The sequence below is a fragment of the Apus apus genome, chromosome 3 (assembly GCF_020740795.1).
Source record: "Apus apus isolate bApuApu2 chromosome 3, bApuApu2.pri.cur, whole genome shotgun sequence".
NCBI classification, from domain to species: domain Eukaryota; kingdom Metazoa; phylum Chordata; class Aves; order Apodiformes; family Apodidae; genus Apus; species Apus apus.
In genome coordinates, this window is record NC_067284.1 from 56,690,561 (window position 1) to 56,702,325 (window position 11,765).

The window sequence follows — 11,765 nt, forward strand, 5'->3', positions numbered from 1 at the left end:
CATGTAATCTCCCTCCTCTGTGTACAGTTGGTAAGGGAATGTGACAGTTGACAAAAGTGAAAATGGAAGTGGAAGGCAGGGGTCCAGGCATTCCCCTGCTAGCCTCATCCCAGGCATCCTCTGGTGGCTCAACACAACTTTGCTGTTATCTTTCTTAGCATTGCCCTCCAGAGAATCACCAGGCTTATATTTAGTCTTATTTGCTCTGCTGCTGATACAGACATGATAATGCTGATACGGGCATGATACAGAGAGTGTGTAGCAGCTCTATGAGTGGATTCATTTTCTCCACCTGGCCCCCTACTGGCAGTCTGCAGTGAGCAACACAGTGACTCTTGCCATGACATAGAAGTCCTTACTATTCCTCTTTTGTTCTCCTGATCATCCTTCCTGTGCTTGAACCTGCAGGGAAAGGTAATAGAGGGAGTTGATGTGTCTGGTGCACTCTGCATTGCCCAGCCATGGCCTGGCATGGCAAGAACTATCTTTGGAGATCACCAGCGATTTGTTGATGCCTATTTCAAAGCTTACCCAGGTAAGAAAAGTGCCAAGGGAAGGCAGTTTGCACGCAGTATAAGCACACTGAATATTTGCAGCAGCGCTTTGTGGTATTTCTGTACCAGCCAGATCTTGGTTGCATGGGGTTGTGTGTCATGTGTTGCAAGCATGCATGTATGGTCTGAGATAGTGTTGACCTTTCTAGCTGTCAAAAGGGAATGCATATTTTAGAAAATGTTAATGGACAAGAAATTGGACAAGAACACTGTCTGCACTCATGAGAACAACTGAAAACAGTTTGACAGCTACAAGGAAGACCAGAATTACAGAGACAGTCCTGCAAATTGTACAAAATGCATAGAAAATAAAAATCTGGTAGAAGAAATTGAATGAACCTATAGTCCCTTGCTGCTCACTACATGTTCGTGTCTGACATCATGTTGATATTTAGTTGATAGTTGTTGAATTGATTTGAAAAGGCTGGATGCATGACTGAAAGTCTATGACTCGGCCAGTAATGGGTCCTGGCAAGAACCACCTTCAGATTTCACAACACTAGCTGTGTGCTCCTGCTCAGAAGTGCCACAGGAGCAATGCAGATGCAGACATGGCTTTGATGAACAGCTAACACAATCTTTGTCATTATATGTATCCTCAGTGACACTGGAGTTTCCTGGAACCATTCATTCTTTTTCAGTTTCCATCAAATGTTTTAAACCCTCTGAACACCATGCTTGTATTTTTTCCCCCCAGCTAATCTGAGAGCAGTGTTTCTGCCATTCTAGAGAGGGACTGTTAGCTGTGATTTCAATCATCCTTCCCAGTGTAGGTGACCAAAAAATTGGTATTCTTCCCATGTACAAAATGTAAAAACTGCTTTCTTTCAGCTGAACAGTTGTAGTTTTCCCCAAGTGCTGAGATGCAGCTGGCAGCAGACCTAAGTTTGACCAATAGCCTGTGGCATGGTGGCAAATGACATTTGAAGTGGCTTTATCATAGTGCTGCATGCATGAGGCCTAAGCACATAGTCGCTGTGCAGCTGTAGGCATGTAAAGTTTGGGGATATTAGAGAACCTCTCTTGGTTTTGTAAATCCAGCAAAACACCACTGTGTTGTGTTGCCAGACTTGGTTTTACTACAGCCACTGGTTGCTGCTGATTGCCTACAGTGGTTTTGTCCATCTTTGCAGACATCTGAGCTCTGCTTTCTTGATGCTGCTCAGGTGCTTACTAGGAGCCAGCACAGCCAAGGCAGAGCAGATGAGGGTTGGGGATGACAGAAGGAAGTGGGAAGTGGTGTGTGGCTGTGAGCTGTAAGCTCAGGAGACCCTGTGAGCTGCCTGGCCCACCCTACCCCGCTCATCATCCTAGAGCACAGTCTGTTCTGCATCAGAGCCCAAAGCAATGGGCTGGCACACTTTCTGCTGCTGACCATCTGTGTCTTTGCTGTAGGTTACTATTTCACAGGGGATGGTGCTTACAGGACCAAGAAAGGCTATTACCAGATAACAGGGCGCATGGATGATGTCATTAACATCAGTGGACACAGGCTTGGGACAGCAGAGATAGAAGATGCAATGGTAAGTTCCAAGCAGGTAGAGATCTCTTGACAGGGCATATCTTTAGAGCAGGGTGGTCGTTTCAGAGAAGCTTTATGAATTTAGACAAGTGCAGGGTCTCTTGCCTCCAAACCCCTGCCCCTGCATACACACAGCTTGATGCTTAATGAATAGCAAACATGCAAAAAGAAACAGCTTTCTTATAAGGAGACAACAAATGGGTAAGTGAGAGAGAGGAGTCATACCATAGGCAGTCCCTGCATTTGAATGGTCAGTGCTGTGTTTCCTTTCTGTGATGTTGTACTGTTGCAGTTGTAATTTTGGATACTGGCAGAGTCTCCATGAGGAGTTTCCTCCTCATGTCTCTCCTGTTTGTTCCTTCCCCATACCTAACCTCTCCTAATCTAACCTGTCCTTCCCAGATCTGTGGTTCTCACTCTTCTGAACTAGCTGAGTATGCCTGAGAATTCAGGAGTGTTAAATATGATGCAAACTTGATTCATGTCAGCTGCAAAGCTAGCCTGTCACTTTGAGAGAAAATAATACTAGCTCAGAGACTTTAAAAAAACAGTCCTCAGAGCATTTATCTTCAAAGATTCACTTGAATATTTATTTCTATATGATGTGCTTTGCCTGCAAATGGCACTTAAATATAACATTTGGTAAACCTGAACTGTGTTTTCATGGCAGAAAGGATCCTGTTTTCTCCTCTGTGAGTAGTTTTTTTGTCTGTGTGGGTTTCTGATCATAGATATAGGATCCAGTTCCTGTCCCTCTCTATATATGTGTATGCATGCATATATGTAAATATATTTATATGCTTAGATTGCTCTATGATGTTTTCTTTCATATGTAGTCTGGCACAACCCAGTCTTCAATGTGGGATTCAGGTATGAAATTTCTTCCAGTCTGTACACCCAAATTGTCTTCTTACTGCAGATTAAGCTGTGAAGTGTGACAGAATACATTGGTATTGTGTAGCATAATAATAAAAATATGCGTTCAGCAAAACAACCTTTCCCCTCTTCTGGGAAGATGAAGAAGCCTGATTCTTTCTGTCTTCTGATGTGCTTTGGGCACTAACTGGTCAAATGTGGACTGTGATGTTGGCTGCTTCAGTTTTGCTCTGCTGGCAACAGTTCCCTGTGGCACAGAGCAATGCAGGACTGGTTTTGATTGTGATTTGGCCACGGTCAGTCATCACTTGGGATCGTAGCTGTGCACTCACAAAAGCACAGATAAGGAAAGAGAAAACAGGTTTCCAGCTGGTGCAAATTCAGATTGGTGTGCAGTGGGCTTAGCAGTGTATATAAGAGTAGTTATTTGTGTGTTTAAAAGCAGGGCAAATCCAATAAGTAAATGCTACTCTTAGAGACATGGCCAGGGCCACCAGCTGACCGTGCAGTAGGAAGGCAGCTTTCCTTTTGTGCATTCTGCAGAATCTGCCAGGGGAAGGGGTGATATATGGGTGGGTGTTTTGTTCCTAGAACAACCGGTGCAAACTGTGCAGGGCTTTAATTAGTTGTTACGCTCTGTGTGTTTTGTTTCACTTTTTGTGAAGGCTGATCACCCTGAGGTCCCTGAGACAGCTGTGATTGGGTATCCACACAAGATCAAAGGAGAAGGTATGTGAAAAGCAGTGTCCTGACATGACACCTACGTATGCTTTCCTTCATTTCTAAACAGGGCTGTGTGTTAGGAGATGCCTTGGGAATGGGAGGGCTGTTACCCTTAGGTTGACTGGTGTTGCAGCCCCAAGAGGCAAAGACAACCATGAAAATAACGGCATGTTCCTAAGCTGGATGCAGGTGTTAACTCCCTAAACTGCTTTTGCACATAGTGTTTATATGTGTGGTAGAGCTTCCTTTATGGCTTCTACTCAGAGATGTCCTTTGAACAGAAGGGGAGTAGCTGATTTGCGTTTGGCCAGCTTTTGATCCCAGTAGCATTTGAGTAATTCAAGTTGTCATTATCACCAAGATCAGTATGATCCATAGATGCCAAGACAAGGCTGGGCCATCACTTAAGGGCTGGAGTTTGACGCCCTTTTGTAAAGAGGATCTCTGGTTTTCTTGGCAGTCCCTGGGTTATGCATAGGAAATATTTGAAACCCACCTTGACATTTGAATGAGCATCCCTGGTCTCGCCAGCCAGGATCTAATATGAAGTATGTGGCTTCTGCTCATTTGTCTTCTAGGTGCCTTTGCTTTTATAGTGCTAAAGGAGCAGACAGCTCATACAGACCATGTCAAAGAAGAGCTCAAAACCATGGTGGCTTCCAAGATAGCAAAATACGCTGTGCCAGACCACATTGTGGTAAGTGTGTTACTGTAACTGGCATCAGGAGCAGGAATGGTCACACTGAACAAGCCTCACCTTCCTTCCTGCAGTGCTGCTGTTGTCCCTCTCTGACAGGATGAAAAGGCAGGAAAACAGAACTAGCTGGAGGGATCCCTAGGTAGGGGAGGCAGTACAGTGGTCTGCATGTGCTCCTCGATGCCTGAGGATCAGCAGTGACCCAGGATGGCTGGGATATTACAGCTGCACCAGTCTGCAGAGCAGCTTCTCAATGAGGGTGTTACTGAGGGTGTGTTAGAGCTACCCTGAGGCTGCTTCATTTTGGCCAATTGCTGAGCAACCCTTTAAATGGGATGCAGAAGGAGTATTGAGGGCATCATGCTTGGAACCCCAGGCCCACCCTGTGCCTCAAGATGCACTTGATGTCCCTGCTCACTGTTGCTGTTCTGTACATCTCTTACGCCCAGCTAACCCCTTGCTGAAGCAATGTAACACTCCTTGCTATGGCCGTGTGCAATGGATCAGATAAAACCCCATGAAATTGTAGAGAAATGCTACAACCTTCTGTGTTGCTGAGAGGCAGAGTGACACTTACCACTGCCCAGCTATTTTGTGTTGATAATTAGCATCAGCCCCAGATTTCAATGCATTGGCTGTTCCTTTTTCATAACTGTGACAGTTGTTCAGCCTAACCTTGGGAGCACTGATGAACACCAGGCTCTATTTCAAGCTTCCTCACCTTTTCAGCATCTCCCTTTGTCTATTTTGGGAGAGTAGACAAAACTGCCCCTTAGCTGCCCCCCAAGTCCCACCTGCATCCATTCCACTCACTGCTTGGAGGCAGTGACCAGACCATTACTTTGAGGGGCTCTGTGTTAGCCACATTCTTGGCAGATGGACACCAAGACACAAGTTTACAAAAAACAACAGGAGCAGGCAAGTGTGACTCTTTCAAGTTGGAACAGCCCAGGATATCCTCAGTGCATTGGAGCAGCTTCCAGAACTTGCAGGTTTGCAAGGAAACACTTCTGTTGCCGTGTGTTTAGGGGGAGTCCTGCAGACAAGTCCTTACAGCTCTTTTCTTGCGTGTTAGTTAATGCTTTGGAGTTCTGTAGAGTGATCATGTAGCAAAATGTGAGACCTGCTAGCAACTCTGTTGAGTGCTTGAGAGCTCTTTACCAGGCTCAAGTTAATGCTTAAAACCTTTGAATGTGCTGCTAAGTGCTTTGCAGGAAGCGTAGCCAAGACATTTAACCTTCTGGTTATGAAGGAAGATATGCAGGCTGGCAGATCTAATCAAGCAGAGAGAAGCATCAGCAACAGGAGTTACCCCTTGAGTAGGAGACCCTGTAGCTGATATGCAGTATTGTGTGCTTTATATTCCTGTCCTGTAAAAAGAAAGATGTCTGCCTGTTCTGGTAAAGTGTTGAGATCTGTGTCATCATCAGTGCCTGAGTTTTCAAGTGTAACGGGCTTCCCAGTTCCATAGTTAACAACTGATTCAGGACCTGAAGGCTGTGTCTCCTGCAGCCTGGAGATACACAGTGTTGAGTAAATGGGGAACAAAGTCCACTGAAACAAGAATAAAAGGACACAGCCTAAGCCTGGCACAAGGAATCAATGCTACTGACACTCCTTTCCTTGGACATAAACTAGTATTCTAAATGGTCTAGTATTTGCATCAAATACTGGCCTCAAAGGAGCTGTGGCCAGTGAGATGGTGTGCCAGGCTTAGGACAGTTCAGCCAGATATCCTTGTTTCCAGCAGGACCCAGGTTCTGATATAGGTGTGTCTTTACCTTTTCTGCAGGTGGTGAAACGTCTTCCTAAAACCCGATCAGGGAAGATAATGAGAAGGCTGCTGAGGAAAGTAGTCACTGAACAATCAAACAACATGGGAGATGTCACCACACTTGATGATCCAAGTGTTGTCAAGGAGATATTGGATGCTTACCAGAAATACAAGGAGAAAACTTCCTTATAACAGGCAGCTCTTAAATCTCTCTCCTCTGGAAATGTGGAAGGTCTCAAATAACCAAGCAAATGACAGTTCTTTCTTGGTGTATTTTTAAAATCTCTGTTCCATTCTAGGGTAACAAGATTTTCCTCTCCACAATGTATTTTGAGATGCACAGAGGTAGGAGCAATCTGCAATTTTGCACAGTCAGTGCCCTTTTTGTTGCTTTTAGGACTGTTGTAGAGCAGCTGTTGGTGGTTTGCATTAGCTATGATGAAATTCAATACTAGCTGAAGCAAGACACAGATGTTAATGTTCCTCATTTACTGTAAGGGGAAATGTTTTTTATACAATACTTTAGCTGTTTTAAAAGAAGCCCTAGAATACTCTTCAAATTTTCCTTCAGCTTGGATGTCTGAGTTCAAGTAGCTGTATTTCACTGCAACTGTGGTGCCTTTTCAGCAATGCTGGGTATTCTAGTAGATGTTTCACATGTATCATCAGGGAAATGAGAAGGACATGGCTAGTCTGATAATTTGTTCTTGAGCTTACCCAGCTGTTCTAATACCTCCTTTGGCTTTCCTTACAAGTTGTTCTATCACTGTTTGTCCTGGGACTTGCCAAAGATGGTGACCCTGTGTCCCTTCATGTCTGACTTAGGCAACCCAGCACTCCCAGCTGCAAAACTGAGCCACAAGGCCTACTGCTGGACTTCCTATACATTGTCAATGCATTGCCAGTTGCATAGGAAGGGTCTAGTACCACATGTTTTCATTCTGCCTTGAGAAACCGAGATCATCATCGACAGGGCTTTTAAAGCAACTGTCCTCCTCCTCATCATCATCGATGATGACAACTGGATCAGTGTTGTCCATTGTGGTTCACTTCTGCATATTGGAAGTGGTGGTCTACAACTGGTAGATCTTTGTTGCCAGTTGCTGATTTGTGTAAGTGCCTTAGTTTCCTGAAGTTATTGTGAAGAGGGACAATGTTTACTTGCTGTTTGTCAGAGAAGCATTGGGAAACAAAATCCTGAAGTGTTCAAGAGAGGTCTGAAGCTTAGAGAGATGTGCTGGAGGGGTCAGTGTGTCTTGCCAGGCTGTGTAATTTCTGATGACGAAATGGTTATGTTAGCCCACTTCTAAATGGCCTGTAATCTTGTTTGTTCCAACAAAGACAGACACCCAGTTTGGAGGTAGGTTGGTTCTCCTGTCAGAAAATATGACTTAATTCTTATTGCTTCAAGTTGGGCCCTACGTCTGCCCCTTACGCACACTGCTGGGCTGATCTTCCAAAGTGCCAGCTGGGTACCCACAAACTACACAATCTGCAAAGAAGGAAGTGCCTGTTAGATTTCTTCTGGAAAGCAATGGTAGCATTCCAGACCAGCAACCTCAGCATAGCAGGGAACAATAGCCTTTGTTTTCCATATGCTTTCAAAATTGCAACTAATATATTCAGTGTTTTATTTCTGGACTCATTTTATCATGAATATATTTTGATCAAAGCACTCCTCAAATTTGGGCTGTTCATAACAATTTGCTAGTAGGTCTTCTGTCCTCTACTGTGCCCCTGAAGGTCATGGAAAAGCCTGTAGGTGCTAAACGCCTTTGGGACTTCTGCCACTACTAAATTTGGTTTAAGATGACTGAGGGGTTTAGAGTCACTGGAGGAGTCAGAGAGCATGCCAGGAAGGCACGATAGAGGATTCCCTATCCCTGGGTGCAAACACTCCAGGTATGCACCAGTGTAGCTTGGACGGTGCTGATGTTGGGAGTGTCTGCCTCAAGGGCTCAGGCAGAGCTTCTCCATCCTAACCTGCCTAAGCCAAGTGACTGCTAACCACCATTCCAATGCTGTGGCAGTCCATCAAACCTTGCAGTTCTGCCTCTGTCTTTCTCAGATTACAGTCTGTTTAGTTTCACAGAGGTGTGTGTTCTGGCCTGGAAAACCCCAGAGTAATTGGCAGAATTGCCAAGTTTTGCCCTAGTTGGGTTGACTTTTTGCTGAATTTAACTGGAGCAGCACTGCCTTTTTGAATGGGGCTGTGTAAAGACAATCTGTGCACCTAAGTGGAGGCAGGAGAGAAATGGCTAGGTGATCCTGTAGGACTGGGAGAGGAGTAGAAAGCTTTTGGTCAGCAGAAATATTGGTACCAAATGGGAAAGCAGGCTGCTCACAGTACGATGTGTTCTCAGACAGGTGTGTTGTCTTAGATCCCAGAGTTCCTCTAAGTACAGCAGCTGCATTTACTGGTGGTTTTTTATGGGTTTGTTTGTTTGTTTTGGTGGAGGGGTTTTTGTGTGGTGGCTTGGTTGGGTTTTTTGTTTTTGTTTTGGTGGTTGTTGTTTTTTTTTCTTTAAATTTATTTTAAATGTCTCTAGGGGCTGGGTAACAGAGTAGGGAATATAATGGTTGGTTAAAATTCCCATCCTGATTGCAGTCTGGTTTTGCTTAATGTAAGTACACATGCTGTGGACTTCGTGGAAAGTTGAAGATCAGAAAGTTTGCTAGAGTTGACAGGATGTTAATCTTTTAGGAGACAGGCACTACGTATACCCTCTATTACCATTGCAAAATAAAAAACAAACAAGCAAAAACCACAAAACACTTCTGTGATTTTCAATGTGGGAAGCAGCCAGGAGTTAATGCTTTTGACAGAAAAAGTAGACTCCCTTGTTTAAAAATAGGTTGTCTCCACACAGTCTGAAGTAGTGTGGAGTAAAAGGTCTTTTGAACAAGATTAACAGTTTCCTTTTGGTAAAGAAAGCATATCCCATATTATGGTTATAGAATTTCCTTGTCCTCTTGACCTGAAATTTCCATTCTAACGTGTGAATTAGTGGTCACAGACACATGATCTAATTCATCTGAGCTGTCTCATGAGGACTAGCTATGTGAGGAGCAAAGTGCATTGAGACATTTGTCATACAGTTCCTCTGCTCAGGAAAAAAGGGAGATAGGCATGCTCTTTCACCTGCATTTGTTGTCTCAACTTGCATGGGCTTAGGGAGCATATCTGCTAGGGAGGTTACAGACTGAGCAGGTAGCTGCAATGCCACAATAAATTCACAGCCATGCCAGCTATGGTATGGACAGACTGCAGTTACAAACACAACCCATACTGTGCACTTCTGAAGCCTTACAAGCACCTTTGCTAAAGTCACATCACCAGCATGTGCAAGAGCAAAGTGCCATGTGCCTGCCATCCAGTACCACGATGGCTGCTCTGTTTCTTCCTTGCACTTTTCCACAGCTGAGCTATGGTTCTTGGGATGCCCATCTGCTTGGAGGACTCCTTGGGGTATTGAAAGTGGCATTGTTCTGCTGCTCCCATGGTGTTCTGCAGTGGACACAGCTCCTGCTGGGCAGCCTCAGCCCCACCTATCCTGGTAAAACTTCACTTCTGCAAGTGTACCAGCATGAGGTCTTGGAGTGAACACCTTGAGCTCAGTTCATCTAATGGCATCCTGAGATTGGTAGAAACTGAAGTAGACAAGGCTTGGAGCTGGTACTTCTTCAAAAAGAATACTGGGCTTCTGGTTTGAACAGTTCCAGGAAGGAGGCATCCACAGCTTCTCTGGGCAGCCTGTTCCAGTGTCTCACCATACTCGTACTGAAGTGTTTCCTCCTAATGTCTAACCTAAGTCTCCCCTCTCGCAGTTTAAAACCACTACCCCTTGTCCTCTCACTACAAGCCCTTGTAAAAAGCCCCTCCTCAGCTTTCCTGTAGCCCTGTCAGGTACTGGAAGGCCACTATGAGGTCTTCTCTAGGCTGAATAACCTCAACTCTCTCAGCCTGTCTTCATAGAAGAGGTATTCCAGCCCTCTGATCATCTTCTGGGCCCTCCTCTGGACTTGCTCCAACAGGTCCATGTCTTTCTTGTGTTGGGGTATCCAGGACTGGACACAGTTCTTCAGGAGGGGTCTCATGAGAACAGAGTAGAGGGCAAGAATCATCTGCTGGCCATGCTTCTTTTGATGCATCCCAAGACGCGGTTGACATGCTGGGCTGCAAGCGCACATTGTCAGCTCATGTTGAGCTTCTCATCAACCAACACCCCAAAGCTCTCCTCCTCAGGGCTGTTCTCAATCCATTCTCCCCCCAGCCTATAATTGTGCTTGGGATTGCCCCAACCCAGCTGCAGGACCTTGCACTTGGTCTTATTGAACTTAATGAGATTGGCATGGGCCCACCTCTCCATCTTGTTAAGGTCCCTCTGGATGGTATCCTTTCCATCCAGCATGTCGACCACTCCGCACAGCTTGGTGTTGTCAGCAGATTTGCTGAGGGTGCACTCAATGCCACTGTCTATGTCATCAACAAAGATCTTAAACAGCACCAGTCTGAATACCAACTCTTGAAAAACTCCACTCATCACTGCTCTCCATTTGGACATCAAGCTGTGAACCACTACTCTGAATGCAATCATCCAGCCAATTCCTTATCTGCCAAGTGGTCCATCCATTCAATCAATGTTTTTCCAATTTAGAGACCAGGATGTCATGCAGGACAGCATCAAATGCTTTGCCCAGCTCCAGGTAGATGACTCCAGGTCAGTTGCTCTCCCCTTGTCCACTGGTGCTGTGACCCTGTCATAAAATGCCACCAAATTCGTCAGGCACAATTTGCCCTTGGTGAAGCCATGTTGGTTGCCACCAACCACCTACACATTTTCCATGTGCCTTGGCAGAGATTCAGGAGGATCTGCTCCATGATCTTGCTGGGCACAGAAGTATGACTGTCTAGCCTGTAATTCCCCAGGTCTTCCTTTTTCCCTTTTTGAAAATGGGGGTTGTGTTTCCCCTTTTCCAGTCAGTGGCAACTTTGCCAGGCTGCCGCATGTTTTCAAATATGATGGAAAGTGGTTTTGCAGCTTCATTGGCCAGTTCCCTCAGGAGCCGTGGATGGATCTTTTCACATCCCTGACTTGTGCACCGTCAGTTTCTTTACATGGTCTCAAAACTGCTCTTCTCCTAGAGTGGGCATCTTCCTTTTCCCAGTCAGTCCCTGCCTTTGCTTTATGCAACTTGGGTAATGTGACCAGAGCCCTTGCCAGTGAAGACTGAGGCAAAAAACTTCATTGAGTACCTCAGCCTTCTCCATATCCGACATGACTAGGTCTCCTGTTTCCTTCTGGAGAGGGCCCACATTTTCCCTAGTCTTCCTTTTATCACTGATGCACCTGTAGAAACTTTTCTTGTTACCCTTGATGTCCCTGACCAGATTTAATTCTATCTGGGCTTTAGCTTTCCTGCCTTGATCCCTAGCTTCTCAGACAACTTCTTTGTACTCCTCCCAGGCTACCTGTCCTTGCTTCCACTCTCTTTGTTTTTACATCTAGGAGTGTCCAGGAGCTCCTTGTTCATCCATGTGAAGTTCCTCCAGTGTCAGAGGTAATGATACATGGAATACTTTACAATGGGATAATGGGACAAACTTTCAGGTAATTT

General features: G+C 45.2%; 1 protein-coding gene across 2 annotated transcripts in view; it reads left to right on the forward strand.

Moving 5' to 3' along the window:
• Positions 1-10,538, forward strand: part of ACSS1 (acyl-CoA synthetase short chain family member 1) — a 37,492-nt gene extending 26,954 nt beyond the window's left edge. For both annotated transcript variants that reach the window (XM_051614953.1, XM_051614954.1), the window contains exons 10-14: positions 409-535; positions 1,950-2,077; positions 3,618-3,681; positions 4,254-4,372; positions 6,165-10,538. In XM_051614953.1, the coding sequence (XP_051470913.1) occupies positions 409-535; positions 1,950-2,077; positions 3,618-3,681; positions 4,254-4,372; positions 6,165-6,338 (612 nt within the window). In that variant the 3' untranslated portion in view covers positions 6,339-10,538. The remainder of the gene's footprint in view (positions 1-408; positions 536-1,949; positions 2,078-3,617; positions 3,682-4,253; positions 4,373-6,164) is intronic.
• The last annotated feature ends 1,227 nt before the right edge of the window (positions 10,539-11,765 follow it).